Raw genomic sequence first — 25,528 nt, 5'->3', positions numbered from 1 at the left:
AAACCTGAAATGCAACATTTCTTAGTGGCAAGTGTTTAAAGATGGTAAGAAGAGTGATTGTACGCGCTTTTCAATGTGATATGGTGGTTTGAGTCGCTGGCCTCGTTCCATTGTATCGAATCGCAGTTTTGACGGAGTATCGTGTTACTACCAGGATCGGCATCAATTTTCACAATGCCTCAAAACCTTCTTTAGAGTTCGTGTTTGTTTTGAAGGTTTGATGATTATGTAGAAAAAGTATGAGGGTTATTCGCGTAGAATGCATATGGAAAAGAAAGAGCAAGAAGTATAGATTGAGTTTAGAAAATGAGGTCAAACATAACCAATTTCGCTCAACGCTCCGCAACCATCAAAAGGATTAAAAAAACGATAAGGCATGGTCTTGGTAATTCTTGGTGGTTGCTAGTAATGCTCTTTTTCATTGGCGTGTAATTGGCGGGAAAGTTCGATGGCCTACGCATTCTTGAACGAGTTGCGTGTTGTTTTGTGGGTTAAAAGGTCAATGGAGTACTTTAATCACCCACATTCTGGATGCTAAAGCAGAACTACAAAGCAAAATTAGACGAATGATAAATTTGGTCACAATAATTTCTGTAACATAAATTGGAAGCTTAGAAATGCTTTTTATAGTCATTAGAAGGTAGGAATGCTTAGTTTATGATCAGCATTTTGTAGTTTAATTAGCATCATATGCCCCGGATAAATGAAATATTTAGCTAAACCGAATCTCAATATAAAACGTGATTTAGTTAAATTATACCAAACCGTAAAAATACGTTGAGTAGTTCTATAATCCTTTTGTTTTCGTCTTTTCCAAGTTCTTGTTACCCAAGCTAAATGATTATTTTGAGACAGAATGGATTCACATTACTGACCTTGTTGAAGCTACTGTATTAATTATGGTTGTTGCCTACATAATTATCGGAAGTAAAATGTGAAATTTTATTAATGCTATAACGTAAAAACATTAGATACACTGATTCGTGTGTTAGTCATTACTCCATTTCCAGTTTTATACTGTTTTCAAATATGGTACTCGTTTGACAAGCTTAAAGACAAAAAGTCAACAAATCAATTAAAAGTTTATTATAATATGTAGTTATACAGCTTATGCAATAAACAAAACAAAGAACATTTTTTACGAATAAATATATAGCAAAAAACAGTAACCGTAAAATAAAGAGATATGTTTAAAGCCCAATTTGAACATTAGTTCAATTTCGATGAAATTTTTATAAGGGTTCACGTTCGCTTCGGTTACCTATTGGTTACCTACGTTCGTTTACTTGGCGATGCGATCAATAAAAAATTGGTATTTTGAAGGTTTTTATCGATCATATGTGTACAATAGTTATGCTTGTGTTCATTGCTAGCTACATAGATAATTCATGAAGGATTAAGCAAACAATCGTGAAATCGTTCACTTTTTAGAGTCATATAAATTTTAATCTATCACTCTACAGTTACGTATATGGATTATGTGAATTAAACTAATGGTCGTATAAAAGACTCGTGTATACATGGTGAGCTTACAATCAGTGGGCTTGTGATGTTAAAACATGAAAACGTCCCAAAAGCATACATCACGCATCAGTGGTAGTGAATTGTTGTTTGGGGGTTGATTTAAGGAAAAATTATCATTGGTGAAAAAATTGTTTGCAATGTAACAGTAAAAACCGCATAGTACTTCAACTGCATCAAAGACAGTGTCTAACCATGAATCGATACCTGACGCTCAGTCAACTGGGGGATGGTACGTACGGTACCGTTGTCCTTGGCCAACGGAAGGACACCGGTGAAAAGGTCGCCATCAAGCGAATGAAGCGGAAATATTATTCTTGGGAGGAGGCCATGAGCCTTCGGGAGGTGAAGGTAATGCAGTTTGTTTATGGCTATGTATATTGAGTTCACAGCGTTTATTTGCGCTTACGCTTTTCCCGCAGTCGCTAAAAAAACTTTCCCACGCCAATGTGGTCAAATTGAAGGAGGTGATTCGGGAGAATGATGTGCTGTACTTTGTGTTTGAGTACATGCAAGAGAATCTCTACCAGCTGATAAAGGATCGCGACTCGCACTTTCCAGAGGCCACAATAAGACTGATACTTCAGCAGATTTTGACCGGCTTGGCGTTTATGCATCGGCATGGGTTCTTCCACCGTGACTTGAAACCAGAGAACGTGCTTTGCAGCGGACCGGAAACGGTAAAAATAGCCGACTTTGGACTCGCCAGAGAGATACGTTCTCGACCGCCGTATACGGATTACGTTTCCACAAGATGGTAAGTATTGTCCAAAAACCGATGTCGTTTGAGTTAACTCTCCAGTTTCGGCTTACTATCGCGCCGCCCCGATGGTGTGACCGAACGTATTGCGTGTTGCGTGATCAATGTCAAAACATAGTATCGTCATGAATTATTGTAGCAGCCATGGATAGCATAAGAAATTATACCTTTTCATGTTTCAGAAGAGTTGGAGAACATTTTTTCGTCAATCATTTCACGTTATGACGCACGAAGCGAAGAAAATTAAGCCAGCTGCCACGCATAGAAATATGTTACCAGCTGGAAATAAAAGAAATATATGTGATTTTTTGTTGTTGCTCGAATTTAACTGTGATTCTATAATTTTGACAAATTATCAAAAGTCGTCATACCTTGTTGGGGTTAGAGCATATCTCCACATTGCTATACAATATTGCTATAATGCTATTTGACATGTATTGTGTTTTAATTTGTTTAAAGTTCGGTTGTTTTATTTTGTTTATTAATGTTTGAATTTCGTATTTTATGTAGAGTTATCATTTAATTTAATTTTTATTTTTGCGCCAGTAAGCTAGCCAGTAAACCGCAATGTGTACCGATGTTTCTGTGAAACACCTAGCCAAAATAGTTTTAGCCTTAATAGTATTACACTGTTTATTTATGCGAGTAATTTACTTTACGTCTTATTTCGTTTGCCTTTGTTACGATGCATTTTGGCTGAAAAAGTTATAAAAAAATTTATTTTGAAATTCAATTTCTATTTCGGAATCAGTAAACATACTGTTACTAAAATAGGTTTCCATAGCCTACCAAGCTTACTGTCCGTTAGTCGCTATTCAAGGCTTATCCTAAATGCAATCGTCAACAAATGTATTAACATTTATCTCTCATTTAAAGTACACCATAAATAATTTACAATGACCTAGATGAAACAAGTTAAATACCAATATATTTATCAGTGATATATGTATTTCACAGGTATCGTGCACCAGAAGTTCTTTTACATTCAACGCGTTACGGCAGCTCAATCGATCTTTGGGCGGTTGGATGCATTATGGCAGAATTGTACACATTTCGTCCATTATTTCCTGGTTCCAGCGAGGTGGACCAACTATTTAAGATATGCTCCGTGCTAGGGACACCGGATAAGGTACGTAAATGGTAGATACAGATGTAGCCTTTTCTACGTCTAATACACCCACACACTCACACACACATACCGAATACAACGAACGAACTCCCGATTTTACAGTCTGATTGGGTTGAAGGACACAAGCTTGCATCGACGATACAATTTCGGTTTCCGGAATGTCCAAAGATTCCACTTGCAACTTTGGTGACCCGAGCCAGTGCGGCTGGTATACAACTACTTGAGGATCTGCTCCGGTGGGAACCGGAGAAGCGACCAACTGCGCAGCAATCGTTGAAGTACCCGTACTTTAGCTCAGTTAAGACGCGCAATTCGGCAAATCTTTTGACAAATGGGCTATCGCATCACAATCACTTAGTCAATGGCAACGCGAACGGTGGATCGGTGGCTGCCGTTCCGAATGCTCGACTGTCAATAATGGACATGGCCACCAACCCGAAGCACATGGGCGATGAGAACGTCAGCAACGGCAATTACAAAACGGTTAGCAACAGTGAACTGAATGATTTAAACTCGATTTTGAGCTTATCGCGGTTGTCAGAGACGACCGTGGACAGGACGTCTGAGCAGACGCAACCGGCACAGGCTGCCGGTAAGCCGGTATTGTACAATGAAGAAGGGAAGGATACTGGAAAGTTCCAAAGTGGTATAAACTACAGTCTGCTGAACGAGATGCTCAATGGATATAGTGTAGGAATTGCCCCCGTTGGAATTACGCAAACCAACGGCCAAGGACCAACAAGGATGGTCCGTAACGGGCCATTGGGGACGTTCAGCAAAGCTCACAATTCCTATGACTCTAGCAGTGTCGCAGTAGACGGAAACAAGATGGCGAATGATAAGGGTACTGAGTCAGTCGTCAGCTATGCCATCATCAAACCCGCCGTGGTACGAATCGAGGAGAATCGAAGGGCCTCAGATGTTGCGGTAGCAGTAAAGGATCGGGCCACGGGGCGCAGGGAAAAGGTGAACGATATATTTGTTACGCGCAACGTAACCTACGGACAGGGGAACATGAAAGGGACGGGCCAGCGCATGCTGCCTATCATAGATAGTGACGATTCGAGCTATTTTGGGAGTGGGTTTTATCTGCACAAAAAAAGTTCTGGGACTGTGTCGAAAAATGGCACCGCAGCGGTCAGTATTGGGGGTGGTAGTGATGGTGGCGGCACCGGAATCATCGCAAGGGGAAGTGGAGAAGGAAGTGGAGTGTTCAATGCCACTATTCTTAACGATAGCAAAGTGTACAACGCGTTTTCCAAACAGCCAATGCTTATGACTCGCAGGACGGATGAAGATTTGAAGGTCTACCGTAACCGAAACGGTACGGTTGACCGAGGGATCCATGGACATTTCAGCAAGAGCTGGGAACCCACCCGCCACACCGGGATAAACCATGAAGACGATACGTTGGAGGACATTCTTGGGTGAGTGGATCCGATCGCTTAGGTATTTTTTTCTCTTTATCTAAAAAAATATGTTTACACGACATAGCAGAAGCCGAATTAAAACGGTAAAAAAAATGTCCAATGATTTCAACCTCGAGGATTTGTTCGGTGATATATCGTTCAGCAAGGATACAACCACGGCAAAGTACCCAAACACCGTTCCATTTGCGAAAAGCTCGACAAAGGCAGTAGGAGCCGGAGGAACGATGGCAGACATTTTCGACAATTCCGATGCAAAACCCTCCCATTCAAGCGCTAATGTGATGCCCCGACGTAAGAATCAGCAGCAAGTGTTCGTGTCGAGTAACAGGTACGATGATGCGAGTAAATGCGCAAGAACGTATACAATACAGTGTTATTTCGCTTCCAGCAACCTGAGTAGTGACAAATTTGGCGGTATCAATGCGTCGTTTAAATTGTTTCCGTGGGACGACATCCCAAAGAATGGAGTAGATAACAAGCAATGGATTCCAGATAATGGTAGGTGGAGAGTATACGCGATAGATTGACTGCGATGCATTATTAATGGGTAATAAATATGTTATCATGATTTAGGCGTGTTGACTTACGTTGGAACCGGCAACGATCACGCGGGACGAACTGACTGGGCCGCTAAGTACCTGAGCAAATAAGATATCTGAGGATTGGCAAAAGTCCTGCTACACGTTGCGTACCATTAGTGGAGTCGTCCTTTTTGTGTCTAGCAACCTATCTGTGATAGATCAGCGTAACTTTAGACAATTGAGCCAGTTGTTGTGGTGTTTGTTTAATTACATTTTTGTTTAAGATTGCATGCTATGTAAAAAGATTAAAGAATATTCTCAGTGGGCCGGTTTATGTATAGCCAATAGCAATAAAGATACATTTTTGCATAAAACATATTCTACAGGACCTAATCCTTATGAATTTCCTAACGAGAAATATTTATATCTAATCCTTTCGATTTTCCTAACAAAGCGTATATTTTTACCAAATCTATTTAAAATTTATTATTTCATACTTTTTTATTTTAAAAAAGCATTGAGCTGAATGCTCACATAAAGTATACGGACATGTAGATCAAAAGTGCGAACAAATTGTGCAGTTGTTTAAATCATTGAAAGAAAAAAGGTTTCATGCACGTGGTTTCTGAAGTAGTTTATTTTAATAAAGTACTTGTGAGAACCTTGAAATTGATTGCACAGCGTTCATCAATGATGGTCGGGATCGTATTCCAGGTACGAAAAAAGAATGAATTGTTTAAAAATAACACTATGTTAAAGAACAATAAAATGGATTTTTTAAAATTAAAAAAGTTAACTGTCGAAAAAGATGATTTGGTGTGGATATGAACTTCAAATTAAAATATTGAGATCGCATGTAGATCAATAACTCAAATAAAAATCAATATCGACAAAAATCAATACGAGCTACTAGAAATCTGCTACGTATCGAAAAATAAAGCATTCGGCATCATATTTTACAACGTACATTATCCTTTTAAGTGAAAGTATTGAGCGTTTGGTCTCAAGGACGGATCGTCTAGCAGTCAAAAACCCCCAGCACGTCCTGAGTATAAAAGACACCGATCATGACAAACTGGAGCATTATCACGCAGTTGTCCATTCGGTAAACAGCGCACTATCCTACACTATCATGGCGTTCAAAGTAAGAATGAGCGAATGCTTCGAAAATAAGCTACTACACTGCCCGGGATGTTCTTGAATGACATCAGTAACGCATTTCTTGCTTCTTGCAGTTCGTCCTTCTGGCCACTCTGGTGGCGGCCGCCAGCGCTGGGCTTCTTCCTGTTGCCCACCACGGAGCCATCGCTACTTCGCACTCCACCATCCAGCATCATGCTGCACCCGCCATCCACCATGTCGGATCCATCCACGCTGCCCCGGCCGTGTACCAGCACACCATCGCCCAGCCGACGATCATCAAGTCCGTAGAGCACCACGCTCCGGCTAACTACGAGTTCTCGTACTCTGTGCATGATCAGCACACCGGAGACATCAAGAGCCAGCACGAAACCCGCCACGGAGATGAAGTCCATGGACAGTACTCGCTGTTGGACTCCGATGGCCACCACCGCATCGTTGACTACCACGCCGATCATCACTCCGGATTCAACGCCGTTGTCCGCCGTGAGCCCTCGGGAGTGAAGATCGCTCAGCCCGTTCACAAAGTGATCGCCCAGCCAGTGCATGTGTCCAGCTACGCCCATGCTCCAGTAGCGCACGCTACCATCCAGCATCATCATGCTGCCCCGATTGCCCACTATTCTGCCCCGATCGCACACCATGCTGCCCCGATCGCGCACCATGTTGCTCCGATCGCGCACCATGTTGCTCCGATCGCGCACTACTCTGCCCCGATCGCACATCACGCCGCCCCGATCGCGCACTCCAGCTCCAGCATCGTCCATGGAACGAGCCATTTGAGCCATCATCATTACTAAACATCGTCCTGATCTGAGCTTAGTGTAATGTGTTCAAAAATTGAAGCGAAAATTGTTAGGAAAATATAATTTATGCAAATACCGTATACCACGATTAGATTTCTTTTTACATCGTCTATATCGTATATCGTTTGCACGTATGCGAGAAAAGTATTTTTTTGCAGTTCTCGATTATGTATCTGGTATTTTGTATTGAACGCCAGAATTAATGCAATTCATACGTCAGAATAACGCAATTAATGCATAAATTCTTGAGTGGAAATGCTTCTATCATTTACAACTTTTAGGATACAAGGCTTTAAATTTAGAATAGTTGCCTAAAAACTCAAATTTCGACGGTCCAGTCTCGCACTTTTTTTACTGTTGTAGTAATATTTTTAAATTTAAAATGTATATATCATATAGCAATTGAACCATACGTTAGACTTCTTTCATATAAAAAAATATTTTTTTAAATTTTTTAATACATTTTGTTTGGTTATAACAGAAAAAACACCAAAAATTCACGATTTTCAAGTTTGCTTATGTAAGAAAAATGAATGCATAAAATTGTTTTTTTTTTTCATTTATCTACGTATCTTGTATCTACGTGCTAGAGCTGACCATAGAAGTGTCTGAAATGTAATTTTTTTCAATTCGTAGAAAGTATTTTTCTTTCTTTTAATGAGGTATTTTGCAATATTGATTACTACATTTACACTTCTTTTATGTCATGATCTTTAGAGTATTGTGCAGGAAAAGGTTTTTAATACTATGCGCTCTTTTTTATTTTTCATATAGGTGTACAATTTTATGTTTCATTAACAACATGACTTTTTTCATATTTAATTATTCATAGCATTGTACAATTCCATATCATTGACATGATGATAATTCTTTGCAATTTTGGTTCACATTGCAGATTTCGTTGGTTACATTGCAGATTTAATATAGCTCTTTTTTTTAATTCAAATTAACATATTCCTACTCAGCTGTTCTAAACACTAGTTTTGCACTAAGTACTAGAAAGATAAATTGATCTACAAGAAATAAAGCTACAGACCTTTAATATTCTATAGTAATGTATAGGAAAGAAGGATCCTTCTTCTTCCTTAGTTGCAACGTGAACGTTACAGCAAAGTAATGATTTTTGTTCATACAGCAAACATAATATTGTAAACATTTTATCGTACCACCAATCAATGGTAATGCCAAGTAGAAATATAATAACTCGAAACGTAGTTACTACAAGAGAAGCTTTCAATAACTTTAAATTGTTTATTTTCTTGTATACTAATTCTACAAACCTATTTTTTACTTAACCTTACTAATCATGATAAGTAAAAAAGTAATAAAATATTAAGTAAAACGAAATGTAATAGTTAAACACATTAAAATACCGTACTTCGACAATGTTCATTTTTTAATTACCTAAGCAGACCTTTGATTTGTTATAATTTATATATCAAGGACATAAATACCTTTAACATACTGAAAATACGAGAAAATAACATAAAACCAAAAATAACCTCATGATAATCTTTTCTGAAGATTTCTTTTTAATTCTTTTGAGGGATTTTTAAAACGAACAAAGCATTTAATATGTAACAACAAACACAGCATATTAAAATCAAACCAAAAACAGTTGTCAATAACATGATCTTCTGTGAGAATTGATTCAAATGAATCTTAGACTAGGAAAACTACACAAAAAGTAGCGTAATGTTCAAAACAGCAAATAATTTAGCTATATAAACGATTTTCGTCCAGTTTTGTTGCAAATTGTTGCATAATGCATAATGCATAATGCATACTTCTCATTTTCACATTGTTTTATATTGTTTATAACATTAAGAATATGTAAAGAATATTTTCTGCAAATAGTTGGTTGTACATAGAGCGAATAGAATAGAGAAAACTATGGATATTAAGTCGCTTTATTGTCGAATGTAATCAAAGAGTGTCGGAGAGGCATCGTCATGAGGAAACGAGGAAATTATGTAATTTATATATGAATGGCTTGTGAAAATAAATGGTAAATAGAATTGTTGCTAGAAAACTGGGCTAGTGAAATTTTGCTGTACAATTGATTTGTGATAAATGGAAAGTAAGACAGTTTTAAAAGGAAAACTAATATATATTTTATATGGCTGAGTAACGCGGACAGTGAATAAGAGGAAAAACGTTGAGAGAATTTAAGAATTGGAGATAAGGGCAAAGACCAGAAGATCACTGAAATGATTTTATATCTAAGGGCACTTATTGTCGTAGTAAGGATGAGCACCAAATGATTGAATTGATTGATTGATTCTGATTGAACTGTTCAACGATCAGCTAAACGAACAGTAAGAGGCTCCACTAGCAAACAATGTCATGTTACCGCCATCTACTACTCGTGTAACCCGAAAAGCTATCCATCGTTTTTAGAATACTATAGGAGCATTACGGTGTCGAATAAGATTTTCCACCTAAGGGAATTTCGACCTAGTTCATCAGTTCCATTTGTAGAAGAGCTGGTTTTAGACTACCTGTCCAGATATTCACCATGCAACAAATTTTGAAGAAAATGGCGAAGCAAATGCTTCAGCTCGTCTAACTGTCCAATGATATAAAAGCCAAAAATCACACAATATGCTCTTTTAGAATCCTCTCCTAGCTTACCAGACGTGCACTAGAGATCATGACAAACGTACGATTTTGAATGGAAAACTCTCAAAACTCTTTGCTACCACCAAAGCGCTAGCGCTTCATCTGGTAAACTATCTTCAACAAATCGAGCTAGATTCTAGAACACACTAATGACATAAATTTCATTGGCTTGCAGCGTGACTTAAAAGAATCATATCACAGCATAAAAGCATAAAAATTATTACAGCATATATAAAGGTAAAAAAACACATTCGTCTATCGATGGAATGAAAGAAGACGCATTAATGTTACCATCGTATCAAAGCAAGAACAGTACAATCACGATTTTTCAATAAATTACACATGAAAAATCACATTGAAATAGTGCTATTTCGATTCACAGCTGAACATACTGGTACACGTTTATTTCATGCCAAGCATTTTACTACGTTCTGCTTGTATTCTGTGGAGGTGTGTCCAGTTTGTAAACATTGCTCTCCTTTCATTTTTAGGGGCATACTGTTTTCTTCCCGCTCAAGGTGGAACGGGATAGCTATTTTCGATTCTTGCTCATTGCTTCTTGGTGCAGATCAGTTTTCGGGAGTGAAAGTAGCACAATTTCTCGATAATCTAGTCTCAAGGACGGAAGCAGTCAAAAATCCCCAGCACGTCCTGAGTATAAAAGACGCCGATCATGACAAACTGGAGCATTATCACGCAGTTGTCCAATCGGTAAACAGCGCACTGTCCTACACTATCATGGCGTTCAAAGTAAGAATGAGCGAAAGCTTCGAAAATAAGCTACTACACTGCCCGGGATGTTCTTGAACGTTAGCAGTAACGCATTTCTTGCTTCTTGCAGTTCGTCCTTCTGGCCACTCTGGTGGCGGCCGCCAGCGCTGGGCTTCTTCCTGTTGCCCACCACGGAGCCATCGCTACTTCGCACTCCACCATCCAGCATCATGCTGCACCCGCCATCCACCATGTCGGATCCATCCACGCTGCCCCGGCCGTGTACCAGCACACCATCGCCCAGCCGACGATCATCAAGTCCGTAGAGCACCACGCTCCGGCTAACTACGAGTTCTCGTACTCTGTGCATGATCAGCACACCGGAGACATCAAGAGCCAGCACGAAACCCGCCACGGAGATGAAGTCCATGGACAGTACTCGCTGTTGGACTCCGATGGCCACCACCGCATCGTTGACTACCACGCCGATCATCACTCCGGATTCAACGCCGTTGTCCGCCGTGAGCCCTCGGGAGTGAAGATCGCTCAGCCCGTTCACAAAGTGATCGCCCAGCCAGTGCATGTGTCCAGCTACGCCCATGCTCCAGTAGCGCACGCTACCATCCAGCATCATCATGCTGCCCCGATTGCCCACTATTCTGCCCCGATCGCACACCATGCTGCCCCGATCGCGCACCATGTTGCTCCGATCGCGCACCATGTTGCTCCGATCGCGCACTACTCTGCCCCGATCGCACATCACGCCGCCCCGATCGCGCACTCCAGCTCCAGCATCGTCCATGGAACGAGCCATTTGAGCCATCATCATTACTAAACATCGTCCTGATCTGAGCTTAGTGTAATGTGTTCAAAAATTGAAGCGAAAATTGTTAGGAAAATATAATTTATGCAAATACCGTATACCACGATTAGATTTCTTTTTACATCGTCTATATCGTATATCGTTTGCACGTATGCGAGAAAAGTATTTTTTTGCAGTTCTCGATTATGTATCTGGTATTTTGTATTGAACGCCAGAATTAATGCAATTCATACGTCAGAATAACGCAATTAATGCATAAATTCTTGAGTGGAAATGCTTCTATCATTTACAACTTTTAGGATACAAGGCTTTAAATTTAGAATAGTTGCCTAAAAACTCAAATTTCGACGGTCCAGTCTCGCACTTTTTTTACTGTTGTAGTAATATTTTTAAATTTAAAATGTATATATCATATAGCAATTGAACCATACGTTAGACTTCTTTCATATAAAAAAATATTTTTTTAAATTTTTTAATACATTTTGTTTGGTTATAACAGAAAAAAACACCAAAAATTCACGATTTTCAAGTTTGCTTATGTAAGAAAAATGAATGCATAAAATTGTTTTTTTTTTCATTTATCTACGTATCTTGTATCTACGTGCTAGAGCTGACCATAGAAGTGTCTGAAATGTAATTTTTTTCAATTCGTAGAAAGTATTTTTCTTTCTTTTAATGAGGTATTTTGCAATATTGACTACTACATTTACACTTCTTTTATGTCATGATCTTTAGAGTATTGTGCAGGAAAAGGTTTTTAATACTATGCGCTCTATTTTATTTTTCATATAGGTGTACAATTTTATGTTTCATTAACAACATGACTTTTTTCATATTTAATTATTCATACCATTGTACAATTCCATATCATTGACATGATGATAATTCTTTGCAATTTTGGTTCACATTGCAGATTTCGTTGGTTACATTGCAGATTTAATATAGCTCTTTTTTTTAATTCAAATTAACATATTCCTACTCAGCTGTTCTAAACACTAGTTTTGCACTAAGTACTAGAAAGATAAATTGATCTACAAGAAATAAAGCTACAGACCTTTAATATTCTATAGTAATGTATAGGAAAGAAGGATCCTTCTTCTTCCTTAGTTGCAACGTGAACGTTACAGCAAAGTAATGATTTTTGTTCATACAGCAAACATAATATTGTAAACATTTTATCGTACCACCAATCAATGGTAATGCCAAGTAGAAATATAATAACTCGAAACGTAGTTACTACAAGAGAAGCTTTCAATAACTTTAAATTGTTTATTTTCTTGTATACTAATTCTGAAAACCTATTTTTTACTTAACCTTACTAATCTTGATAAGTAAAAAAGTAATAAAATATTAAGTAAAACGAAATGTAATAGTTAAACACATTAAAATACCGTACTTCGACAATGTTCATTTTTTAATTACCTAAGCAGACCTTTGATTTGTTATAATTTATATATCAAGGGCATAAATACCTTTAACATTCTGAAAATACGAGAAAATAACATAAAACCAAAAATAACCTCATGATAATCTTTTCTGAAGATTTCTTTTTAATTCTTTTGAGGGATTTTTAAAACGAACAAAGCATTTAATATGTAACAACAAACACAGCATATTAAAATCAAACCAAAAACAGTTGTCAATAACATGATCTTCTGTGAGAATTGATTCAAATGAATCTTAGACTAGGAAAACTACACAAAAAGTAGCGTAATGTTCAAAACAGCAAATAATTTAGCTATATAAACGATTTTCGTCCAGTTTTGTTGCAAATTGTTGCATAATGCATAATGCATAATGCATACTTCTCATTTTCACATTGTTTTATATTGTTTATAACATTAAGAATATGTAAAGAATATTTTCTGCAAATAGTTGGTTGTACATAGAGCGAATAGAATAGAGAAAACTATGGATATTAAGTCGCTTTATTGTCGAATGTAATCAAAGAGTGTCGGAGAGGCATCGTCATGAGGAAACGAGGAAATTATGTAATTTATATATGAATGGCTTGTGAAAATAAATGGTAAATAGAATTGTTGCTAGAAAACTGGGCTAGTGAAATTTTGCTGTACAATTGATTTGTGATAAATGGAAAGTAAGACAGTTTTAAAAGGAAAACTAATATATATTTTATATGGCTGAGTAACGCGGACAGTGAATAAGAGGAAAAAATTTGAGAGAATTTAAGGATTGGAGATAAGGGCAAAGACCAGAAGATCACTGAAATGATTTTATATCTAAGGGCACTTATTGTCGTAGTAAGGATGAGCACCAAATGATTGAATTGATTGATTGATTCTGATTGAACTGTTCAACGATCAGCTAAACGAACAGTAAGAGGCTCCACTAGCAAACAATGTCATGTTACCGCCATCTACTACTCGTGTAACCCGAAAAGCTATCCATCGTTTTTAGAATACTATAGGAGCATTACGGTGTCGAATAAGATTTTCCACCTAAGGGAATTTCGACCTAGTTCATCAGTTCCATTTGTAGAAGAGCTGGTTTTAGACTACCTGTCCAGATATTCACCATGCAACAAATTTTGAAGAAAATGGCGAAGCAAATGCTTCAGCTCGTCTAACTGTCCAATGATATAAAAGCCAAAAATCACACAATATGCTCTTTTAGAATCCTCTCCTAGCTTACCAGACGTGCACTAGAGATCATGACAAACGTACGATTTTGAATGGAAAACTCTCAAAACTCTTTGCTACCACCAAAGCGCTAGCGCTTCATCTGGTAAACTATCTTCAACAAATCGAGCTAGATTCTAGAACACACTAATGACATAAATTTCATTGGCTTGCAGCGTGACTTAAAAGAATCATATCACAGCATAAAAGCATAAAAATTATTACAGCATATATAAAGGTAAAAAAACACATTCGTCTATCGATGGAATGAAAGAAGACGCATTAATGTTACCATCGTATCAAAGCAAGAACAGTACAATCACGATTTTTCAATAAATTACACATGAAAAATCACATTGAAATAGTGCTATTTCGATTCACAGCTGAACATACTGGTACACGTTTATTTCATGCCAAGCATTTTACTACGTTCTGCTTGTATTCTGTGGAGGTGTGTCCAGTTTGTAAACATTGCTCTCCTTTCATTTTTAGGGGCATACTGTTTTCTTCCCGCTCAAGGTGGAACGGGATAGCTATTTTCGATTCTTGCTCATTGCTTCTTGGTGCAGATCAGTTTTCGGGAGTGAAAGTAGCACAATTTCTCGATAATCTAGTCTCAAGGACGGAAGCAGTCAAAAATCCCCAGCACGTCCTGAGTATAAAAGACACCGATCATGACAAACTGGAGCATTATCACGCAGTTGTCCATTCGGTAAACAGCGCACTATCCTACACTATCATGGCGTTCAAAGTAAGAATGAGCGAATGCTTCGAAAATAAGCTACTACACTGCCCGGGATGTTCTTGAATGACATCAGTAACGCATTTCTTGCTTCTTGCAGTTCGTCCTTCTGGCCACTCTGGTGGCGGCCGCCAGCGCTGGGCTTCTTCCTGTTGCCCACCACGGAGCCATCGCTACTTCGCACTCCACCATCCAGCATCATGCTGCACCCGCCATCCACCATGTCGGATCCATCCACGCTGCCCCGGCCGTGTACCAGCACACCATCGCCCAGCCGACGATCATCAAGTCCGTAGAGCACCACGCTCCGGCTAACTACGAGTTCTCGTACTCTGTGCATGATCAGCACACCGGAGACATCAAGAGCCAGCACGAAACCCGCCACGGAGATGAAGTCCATGGACAGTACTCGCTGTTGGACTCCGATGGCCACCACCGCATCGTTGACTACCACGCCGATCATCACTCCGGATTCAACGCCGTTGTCCGCCGTGAGCCCTCGGGAGTGAAGATCGCTCAGCCCGTTCACAAAGTGATCGCCCAGCCAGTGCATGTGTCCAGCTACGCCCATGCTCCAGTAGCGCACGCTACCATCCAGCATCATCATGCTGCCCCGATTGCCCACTATTCTGCCCCGATCGCACACCATGCTGCCCCGATCGCGCACCATGTTGCTCCGATCGCGCACCATGTTGCTCCGATCGCGCACTACTCTGCCCCGATCGCACATCACGCCGCCCCGATCGCGCACTCCAGCTCCAGCATCGTCCATGGAACGAGCCATTTGAGCCATCATCATTACTAAACATCGTCCTGATCTGAGCTTAGTGTAATGTGTTCAAAAATTGAAGCGAAAATTGTTAGGAAAATATAATTTATGCAAATACCGTATACCACGATTAGATTTCTTTTTACATCGTCTATATCGTATATCGTTTGCACGTATGCGAGAAAAGTATTTTTTTGCAGTTCTCGATTATGTATCTGGTATTTTGTATTGAACGCCAGAATTAATGCAATTCATACGTCAGAATAACGCAATTAATGCATAAATTCTTGAGTGGAAATGCTTCTATCATTTACAACTTTTAGGATACAAGGCTTTAAATTTAGAATAGTTGCCTAAAAACTCAAATTTCGACGGTCCAGTCTCGCACTTTTTTTACTGTTGTAGTAATATTTTTAAATTTAAAATGTATATATCATATAGCAATTGAACCATACGTTAGACTTCTTTCATATAAAAAAATATTTTTTTAAATTTTTTAATACATTTTGTTTGGTTATAACAGAATAAACACCAAAAATTCACGATTTTCAAGTTTGCTTATGTAAGAAAAATGAATGCATAAAATTGTTTTTTTTTTTCATTTATCTACGTATCTTGTATCTACGTGCTAGAGCTGACCATAGAAGTGTCTGAAATGTAATTTTTTTCAATTCGTAGAAAGTATTTTTCTTTCTTTTAATGAGGTATTTTGCAATATTGACTACTACATTTACACTTCTTTTATGTCATGATCTTTAGAGTATTGTGCAGGAAAAGGTTTTTAATACTATGCGCTCTTTTTTATTTTTCATATAGGTGTACAATTTTATGTTTCATTAACAACATGACTTTTTTCATATTTAATTATTCATAGCATTGTACAATTCCATATCATTGACATGATGATAATTCTTTGCAATTTTGGTTCACATTGCAGATTTCGTTGGTTACATTGCAGATTTAATATAGCTCTTTTTTTTAATTCAAATTAACATATTCCTACTCAGCTGTTCTAAACACTAGTTTTGCACTAAGTACTAGAAAGATAAATTGATCTACAAGAAATAAAGCTACAGACCTTTAATATTCTATAGTAATGTATAGGAAAGAAGGATCCTTCTTCTTCCTTAGTTGCAACGTGAACGTTACAGCAAAGTAATGATTTTTGTTCATACAGCAAACATATTATTGTAAACATTTTATCGTACCACCAATCAATGGTAATGCCAAGTAGAAATATAATAACTCGAAACGTAGTTACTACAAGAGAAGCTTTCAATAACTTTAAATTGTTTATTTTCTTGTATACTAATTCTACAAACCTATTTTTTACTTAACCTTACTAATCATGATAAGTAAAAAAGTAATAAAATATTAAGTAAAACGAAATGTAATAGTTAAACACATTAAAATACCGTACTTCGACAATGTTCATTTTTTAATTACCTAAGCAGACCTTTGATTTGTTATAATTTATATATCAAGGACATAAATACCTTTAACATACTGAAAATACGAGAAAATAACATAAAACCAAAAATAACTTCTTGATATCTTTTCTGAAGATTTCTTTTTAATTCTTTTGAGGGATTTTTAAAACGAACAAAGCATTTAATATGTAACAACAAACACAGCATATTAAAATCAAACCAAAAACAGTTGTCAATAACATGATCTTCTGTGAGAATTGATTCAAATGAATCTTAGACTAGGAAAACTACACAAAAAGTAGCGTAATGTTCAAAACAGCAAATAATTTAGCTATATAAACGATTTTCGTCCAGTTTTGTTGCAAATTGTTGCATAATGCATAATGCATAATGCATACTTCTCATTTTCACATTGTTTTACATTGTTTATAACATTAAGAATATGTAAAGAATATTTTCTGCAAATAGTTGGTTGTACATAGAGCGAATAGAATAGAGAAAACTATGGATATTAAGTCGCTTTATTGTCGAATATAAACAAAGAGTGTCGGAGAGGCATCGTCATGAGGAAACGAGGAAATTATGTAATTTATATATGAATGGCTTGTGAAAATAAATGGTAAATAGAATTGTTGCTAGAAAACTGGGCTAGTGAAATTTTGCTGTACAATTGATTTGTGATAAATGGAAAGTAAGACAGTTTTAAAAGGAAAACTAATATATATTTTATATGGCTGAGTAACGCGGACAGTGAATAAGAGGAAAAAATTTGAGAGAATTTAAGGATTGGAGATAAGGGCAAAGACCAGAAGATCACTGAAATGATTTTATATCTAAGGGCACTTATTGTCGTAGTAAGGATGAGCACCAAATGATTGAATTGATTGATTGATTCTGATTGAACTGTTCAACGATCAGCTAAACGAACAGTAAGAGGCTCCACTAGCAAACAATGTCATGTTACCGCCATCTACTATTCGTGTAACCCGAAAAGCTATCCATCGTTTTTAGAATACTATAGGAGCATTACGGTGTCGAATAAGATTTTCCAAATTTATGACATAAATTTCATTGGCTTGCAGCGTGACTTAAAAGAATCATATTACAGCATAAAAGCATAAAAATTATTACAGCATATGTAAAGGTAAAAAAACACATTCGTCTATCGATGGAATGAAAGAAGACGCATTAATGTTACCATCGTATCAAAGCAAGAACAGTACAATCACGATTTTTCAATAAATTACACATGAAAAATCACATTGAAATAGTGCTATTTCGATTCACAGCTGAACATACTGGTACACGTTTATTTCATGCCAAGCATTTTACTACGTTCTGCTTGTATTCTGTGGAGGTGTGTCCAGTTTGTAAACATTGCTCTCCTTTCATTTTTAGGGGCATACTGTTTTCTTCCCGCTCAAGGTGGAACGGGATAGCTATTTTCGATTCTTGCTCATTGCTTCTTGGTGCAGATCAGTTTTCGGGAGTGAAAGTAGCACAATTTCTCGATAATCTAGTCTCAAGGACGGAAGCAGTCAAAAATCCCCAGCACGTCCTGAGTATAAAAGACACCGATCATGACAAACTGGAGCATTATCACGCAGTTGTCCATTCGGTAAACAGCGCACTATCCTACACTATCATGGCGTTCAAAGTAAGAATGAGCGAATGCTTCGAAAATAAGCTACTACACTGCCCGGGATGTTCTTGAACGTTAGCAGTAACGCATTTCTTGCTTCTTGCAGTTCGTCCTTCTGGCCACTCTGGTGGCGGCCGCCAGCGCTGGGCTTCTTCCTGTTGCCCACCACGGAGCCATCGCTACTTCGCACTCCACCATCCAGCATCATGCTGCACCCGCCATCCACCATGTCGGATCCATCCACGCTGCCCCGGCCGTGTACCAGCACACCATCGCCCAGCCGACGATCATCAAGTCCGTAGAGCACCACGCTCCGGCTAACTACGAGTTCTCGTACTCTGTGCATGATCAGCACACCGGAGACATCAAGAGCCAGCACGAAACCCGCCACGGAGATGAAGTCCATGGACAGTACTCGCTGTTGGACTCCGATGGCCACCACCGCATCGTTGACTACCACGCCGATCATCACTCCGGATTCAACGCCGTTGTCCGCCGTGAGCCCTCGGGAGTGAAGATCGCTCAGCCCGTTCACAAAGTGATCGCCCAGCCAGTGCATGTGTCCAGCTACGCCCATGCTCCAGTAGCGCACGCTACCATCCAGCATCATCATGCTGCCCCGATTGCCCACTATTCTGCCCCGATCGCACACCATGCTGCCCCGATCGCGCACCATGTTGCTCCGATCGCGCACCATGTTGCTCCGATCGCGCACTACTCTGCCCCGATCGCACATCACGCCGCCCCGATCGCGCACTCCAGCTCCAGCATCGTCCATGGAACGAGCCATTTGAGCCATCATCATTACTGAACATCGTCCTGATCTGAGCTTAGTTTCTTGTTTTTAATTGAAGAGGCCAATAGAGAATACAAATATTTGGGATTTAGTCCCAAGGTTGTTGATTTATCGTCAAATGTAATTTTTTTGTGTTTTTTGTATGGTAATATGTTATCATTTTTGGTGTTTTTGAGAATTCATTGCTGTTGAATCATACAACAGATTCTCCTTTAAGCCTTTTTTAATAATATGACAGTTCTCATCGTCTGATTATTAATTGTGAATTTTGTTCTCAGTAATTTAATGGTAAGCCCCAAAATACCATTTGATGTAAATGTTTCATTTTTCGTTATTCAATGAATACTTGATTTGTTTCTCTAAATTGGTATTCGGTTGAATTAGATGGAATTATTTTGTGAAAGTGTTTGTTGTTTTATTTTGAAAATATGGATATGTTTTATTGATTGGTGTTTATTTCAACACGAGATAAGTAATAACCAAGGAAACAAACCCAGAAAGGTAGAGGTTGAACGCCAAGTTGTTATAGCTCTGTCAGCTATTGTTAAAAGCGTTTTTTGCAGTTCTATCCATCTGATTCTGATCTAGGTTTGACAATATTGTGCCATTCTGTTCGGTTTACGGCAACGTATCCAATTTTTTCAAACAATCGTACGGATCGTTCATTAGTGCGATCAATAAAAGTATGAACATGCTGATTATCGTTAATCGCAATCCGTTTAGTTATTGCTCTTGCGAGAGTTCCTCCATATCCTCGGTTATTCCGTTCCGGTATGGTATAAAGATGACTAAAATGTATAATTTGTGATTAAAAAATGCTCAAAAATATGAATCATGCATATTGTTACCCGATTCCATCGTGATCATTTTTAAACACACACGCTACAAGCTGGCCGTCTTTTTTGTCAAACAGACCTAGTCCTCCGTTATGTTGTATGGCTGATTCAAAATACCATTGAGAAGTGTTGTAGCGAAGTGGCCACCATTCGTTCATCTGTTTAGCGTCTTCTACTCGCAATTCCTTTAATTCTACTCCATCGGGAACACTATGCAGGGGAAATAGCTTTTGATTTAAATTTGAAGATTTGAAAGTACTTAAAAGAATTCCTTACGAGTAGCTAAGATTGATAGCTTTGTCTCTTGGCATCCAATAATTTATGCAATTGGACAAAATTTCACTTTGTAGATTCCTTTCAGTTACTAACTGATGTAAGCACTCTTGTATTCCATTATCTCCACCAATAACAAATAACGGTCTGTGATGCCACTTCACAAGGTTGGTGGTTTGAAGAACGTTAGTAAGCTCAACGGGAGGGTTTTCCAGAGTATTTATCATGTAGTATATGTCCTTAAAGGGGATGAAAAAAATGAAACAACAAAAGCTTGATAACAAGAAGTATATATATATATATATATATATATATATATATATATATATATATATATATATATATATATATATATATATATGATTATGTATATATATATATATATATATATATATATATATATATATATATATATATATATATATATATATATATATATATTTATATATATATATATATATATATATATATATATATATATATATATATATATATATATATATATATATATTTATATATATATATATATATATATATATATATATATATATATATATAGATATATATTTATATGAGCATACCTCTTCGGGATTAATAACAACGAAGGTGGCTGTCTGCAGTAAGTTTCCATCGTTTGGAATGTAAATCGTTTTCCGAAACCTGGGTGAAGCTTTTTCCCGCTCACGTCCATGCAGCGAGTTATTTATTCGTAAAATGTTCTGCAAGAGCGACACAAACTGTACGGATTTGGGTATTTGTTTTTCATAGATTTCAATCAATTGTTCAATTTCTTCGTTACTCGCTGCGCGTAATGGCTCTACCACAGAGTCCATCTTATTCGTGCTAGCAACCGAGCGCTACTGAGCGTGCCATTCGATCCCATAGAAACAATCTTCACAGCAAAATATGCTCTTTCACGCTCTAGTTTCTCTTTTCTACCGGGTGTGGTTCAGAAACGATAAGATAGAAACACAACCGGTGCGATTAAAGAATGATGAGGGGGAGATGTTTGCTAGAACATTCGAGGAGCCAGTTGCCATTTAGCAAACGATGCAATGTTTAAGAGCAAACTGTTCCGTATTGTTAATAAGTTGTAACTGTTGGCATGAGTTTGTTATTGGCACCTTGTTAATGACAATTTTATGTGTATAAAACAAAAAAACTAAAATGCAAAATGAAATAAAACGAAGTGTTGCTATGGCATCATTCGCACATTGTCAGAATTGTTTTGATAATTTGAACTATAAATGTATTAAACAATTATTTAATAATATTTCAAAATCTCTGCCTTCAATAGTGACCAGCGTAGGCCGGCTGTGCAAGAACCTTCTGGATAGGTTGCGTTATTTTCACATTTGCCGGTTCACGACGAACGACCGCGTTGAAGCCATTGTGATCGTCAGCGGTGTAGTCAACGATGCGCTCATGACCATCGGCATCCAGCAGACTGTACTGACCTTGCACCTGATCACCATGGCGAGTTTCGTGCTGGCTCTTAACATCTCCGGTGTGCGCATCATGCACGGAGTAGGAGAACTCATAGTTGGCAGGTGCCTCCTCTACCACCTGTTTAACGTAGGTTGGCTGTGCGTAGCTCTTTATTACAGCTGGCTGGACGTAATTCTTTACGAGTGCTGGCTGTTCGTAGCTCTTCACAAAAGCTGGCTGAACGTACGAGCTCAGCGCTGGTTTTATCAGGGAAGGTTGTGCATATGTCGTGCGCTGTGCCGCTGGTTTGAAGAGAGCAGGTTGGGCGAAATTGATCGGTGCTGCATGATAGATCGGGCTTATTGGTTGCTGCAAGCCAGCGTTGGCTATGGCAAACAGAGTACAAACTGCAAGAAACTGAAAAAGAAAATGTACACGATCATTTAAGGTATTGCGAGAAATGCTATCATCTCCGTAGGATGAATGTGCAACATATGCATTTATGTGTTCTCCAGCAAGATGATGCAGCAAGGTGCGAGTAGGTGATAGAAAATATACTTACTTTGAATGCCATTTTGTCCGGTCTCGACAGTGCGCTTTTGTCACCGTGTGAGGCTAACGAAACCATGCGAATGACAGTGTTCTTGAGCTCGGCACAGTCTTTATATATGTGCCCCACTACTTGCGGTTAAGTTCCTTGATGTATTTCCTTGGAAGATTCAAGCTCTGAGAAGGTCCTTGTACCAAGCAGCTTACTGCGAGACCGTTCTCCGGATGAATGGGGAAAGGAGATAGCCGAGTGAGTTGTTGTATGTTACGTCTCCAGGCGAAACGGTTTGCAGTATTTTCGGAAGCAGCACGAAGGAGGGCAGATTGTCTTCAAGGGCAGCCTGGCATGTGGTAGGCCATAAGCCAGTCTCAGGTGCCGCGAGTAGTAGGACGAAGCGTATCTTGATTGGTCCATGTTGTTTTTGGGGCATTGATTAAATTTACGATGTAGCCGCGTAAAAAATTGGACCGAAGCAAGCGATCGTTACTTGCTCACGTTCACAATGTACCGAACTGTAAGAAATGATAGGTGGTTGGCTTTCCATTTCGATCTGCGTCTTACGTATCAACTAATCATGGGATCGTGATCATTGAAAATACGTTATCTTTAAATGAAATAAATTAATTCTGTTTATTAATAATACTGGTATTTGTGGTTAAAAAAATTCCATTCGCAAAGATAATTTTGCCACTGGTATGAAGAAGCTAACTGGTTAAGAAATCATCCACTGGTATGTTTAATTTTAAACATTTTATTTGTGTTTTTTATTATAGAGTTTTTAGCTTAAAAACAAAAGCAAAGATTGTATTTTTTTCCAACTATTAGGGTTATGTTCCATTGTACATATTTTAAAATCAGGTTCAACTCGATCATATATAGATAATTTATATCTAATATAGATAAATTACGATTCGAAACATATTAACATAGTATATGAAAAGAGGATATTCCAAATATTTTTGGACAACTACAAATTTGAGATCTCAAAAGTATTCCCCAATGAATGGTATAAATTTTTCTTACTGCAAACCGAAAGCGTGCGAGATGTTGGGGCATTATATAAGTAATAAAGTAAGCGGAACAATAAATATTACACTTTGTTCTTAAACAATTGTCTCTTGTATTTGTACTGTTAAATCTAAGGAGCTTAAAAGTAGTGTCGTACGACGGAGACAAGGCGAGTGGCAAAAATATTTAAAGTACACTTTCTAGAGAGTTTAATGGTAGTAGCGTTCCGTAAAATCTGTTACACTCTCATTCTAGTAATGGGAGAGTCCAACGGTTTTGACAACCGCTGGAGCAGACTGGTAGTAAGCTGGCTGGGCAGCAATGATTTTAGCAGGCTGAGCAATAATCTTGTGGACGGCCGGCTGCGGAATTTTGATGTCGGTGGGTTCGCGATGAACGACAGCATTGAATCCATTATGATCATCGGCGGTGTATTCGACGGTGCGCTTGTGGCCATCAGAATCGATCAGGCTGTACTGGCCATGCACTTGGTCTCCATGACGGGACTCACGCTGCTCCTTAATGTCTCCGGTATGGTCATCGTGAACGCCATAGGAGAAATCGTACTGGGCATCGTGATCCTCATCGATGTGCTTAACGAGCGTCGGTTGGGCGATGGTCTTGACAATCGTGGGTTGAGCAATAGTTTTGACGATGGCAGGTTGGGCTATGGTTTTGAGTACGGCAGGTTGCGCCAAATGTGTCGAGTATGCCGCTGGTTGATAAGCGGTATGTACTTCTTCGATTGGAATGACTCCCGCGCTAGCTACAGCTAGGACAGCGAACAGAGCAGCAAACTATGAATAGCGTGATATAAAAAAATAGTTTGATATGGATTGCTCTACAACTTGTGCGACTTTTTACAAAGATATTAAATAAGGACACTTACTTTGAATGCCATTTCGTGTGCTTGACAAGTGTACTAGTTCTGAAGATTCAACCGAAACTGATAGCTAGAGCTGGTTGGCTTCACCCTTTTATACGGTTTTCCAACTGGTTACCGAATGATCGATGAATGCCGGCTGTCACAGTCGAAGGGTCCTCAGCGAGCACGTCCTGGCAGACCGCTGATCAGTCTAGCATGCTTTTGCGTCGCCATTAGCCGTTCTTTTTGCATGTCGGGTGTCTGGTTTTTGTTAAATTTTTTATGCATCGTATTTGCACGGTTGCATCTTTTTTTACTGAGCAAGAAAGGGAAAAAAATTTCTCCCACCATTCACATGCATCAAAAAGCGCTAACTGGGAAGGCGGTTAAAGTTTCTTCTTCGTTCGCTTCTGTTGCCATCAGTCGGCCATTCAGGTATCGGTGCCAGTCGCTACGTTCGGTTTCGCTTTTCAAGATACAAGTTCAGATGTTGCATAACCGTGCGAATGAATCGCCCGGGGGGAAATTTTATGTTTGCATGGTTGGAGCTCCATTTCAGATAGTTTATTTAATTTTTATTTGGTTTTTTCTTGTTTTCTCAAACGATGCGAAAAGAAAAGGTGAGAATGGATCAACCAATAAAAGGCCACAACTTTGCGACAGGAGACCACAAAGAGCAGTGCGAAACATACCTTGCAGGTACCCATCCATGACCATGCGTCCGATAAGTCGAAAGAAAGTTCTTTCAAGCTGCAATGTGTGCTTGTTTTTTGACATATGAGAATTCTATAGTTTTTAATGACGTAGCAAATAAGATAGAAAGGAGAAAATAAACAAGAAAAGCGTTTTCCGGGACGTTGAACACTGGTTGAACTGGTTCACACTTGGCTGAACTTCAAGGTCGATTATTATGTGGCTCGACGAGCCCGAACCGATTCGTGGGCTTTCAATTTCAATAAAACTAAAAGTAACCACAACACTCACAAGTATTTATTCACTTATCACATCATATGTAAGCATATATATATATATATATATATATATATATATATATATATATATATATATATATATATATATATATATA

At 38.4% G+C, this 25,528-nt stretch overlaps 6 protein-coding genes across 6 annotated transcripts in view; 3 read left to right on the top strand and 3 right to left on the bottom strand.

The window, feature by feature from the left end:
• The first annotated feature begins 1,716 nt into the window (after window positions 1–1,716).
• Window positions 1,717–5,490, top strand: LOC128723183 (uncharacterized). Its single transcript, XM_053816899.1, has 7 exons — window positions 1,717–1,872; window positions 1,944–2,278; window positions 3,239–3,410; window positions 3,513–4,837; window positions 4,908–5,168; window positions 5,229–5,338; window positions 5,414–5,490. Exons 1-7 carry the CDS (start codon window positions 1,717–1,719, stop codon window positions 5,488–5,490), a joined length of 2,436 nt encoding a protein of 811 aa, XP_053672874.1.
• Window positions 5,491–6,430: 940 nt separating this feature from the next.
• Window positions 6,431–11,555, top strand: LOC128724147 (uncharacterized). Its single transcript, XM_053817911.1, has 4 exons — window positions 6,431–6,505; window positions 6,597–7,296; window positions 10,498–10,679; window positions 10,771–11,555. The coding sequence occupies exons 1-4, from the start codon at window positions 6,494–6,496 to the stop codon at window positions 11,473–11,475; spliced, it is 1,599 nt and encodes a 532-aa protein (XP_053673886.1). The 5' UTR covers window positions 6,431–6,493; the 3' UTR covers window positions 11,476–11,555.
• Window positions 11,556–14,748: 3,193 nt separating this feature from the next.
• The window catches only part of LOC128724146 (uncharacterized), a 29,875-nt gene continuing 19,095 nt past the window's right edge, over window positions 14,749–25,528 (top strand). The window contains exons 1-4 of the mRNA XM_053817910.1: window positions 14,749–14,853; window positions 14,945–15,644; window positions 18,519–18,700; window positions 18,792–19,457. Coding sequence (XP_053673885.1) covers window positions 14,842–14,853; window positions 14,945–15,644; window positions 18,519–18,700; window positions 18,792–19,457 — 1,560 coding nt within the window. The 5' untranslated portion in view covers window positions 14,749–14,841. The remainder of the gene's footprint in view (window positions 14,854–14,944; window positions 15,645–18,518; window positions 18,701–18,791; window positions 19,458–25,528) is intronic.
• LOC128723184 (uncharacterized) lies at window positions 19,939–21,423 on the bottom strand. Its single transcript, XM_053816901.1, has 4 exons — window positions 21,172–21,423; window positions 20,594–20,829; window positions 20,330–20,527; window positions 19,939–20,269 (listed from the first exon to the last, which is right to left on the bottom strand). The coding sequence occupies exons 1-4, from the start codon at window positions 21,421–21,423 to the stop codon at window positions 20,047–20,049; spliced, it is 909 nt and encodes a 302-aa protein (XP_053672876.1). The 3' UTR covers window positions 19,939–20,046.
• LOC128723188 (cuticle protein 7-like) lies at window positions 21,434–22,638 on the bottom strand. The gene is made up of 2 exons (XM_053816906.1): window positions 22,581–22,638; window positions 21,434–22,435 (listed from the first exon to the last, which is right to left on the bottom strand). Exons 1-2 carry the CDS (start codon window positions 22,590–22,592, stop codon window positions 21,881–21,883), a joined length of 567 nt encoding a protein of 188 aa, XP_053672881.1. The 5' UTR covers window positions 22,593–22,638; the 3' UTR covers window positions 21,434–21,880.
• Window positions 23,704–24,574, bottom strand: LOC128723189 (cuticle protein 7-like). The gene is made up of 2 exons (XM_053816907.1): window positions 24,466–24,574; window positions 23,704–24,373 (listed from the first exon to the last, which is right to left on the bottom strand). The coding sequence occupies exons 1-2, from the start codon at window positions 24,475–24,477 to the stop codon at window positions 23,828–23,830; spliced, it is 558 nt and encodes a 185-aa protein (XP_053672882.1). The 5' UTR covers window positions 24,478–24,574; the 3' UTR covers window positions 23,704–23,827.

Source organism: Anopheles nili, chromosome 3, assembly GCF_943737925.1.
Source record: "Anopheles nili chromosome 3, idAnoNiliSN_F5_01, whole genome shotgun sequence".
NCBI classification, from domain to species: Eukaryota; Metazoa; Arthropoda; class Insecta; order Diptera; family Culicidae; genus Anopheles; species Anopheles nili.
The sequence above is the reverse complement of the archived record's forward strand: the minus strand, read 5'-3'. Positions and strand labels throughout refer to the sequence as shown.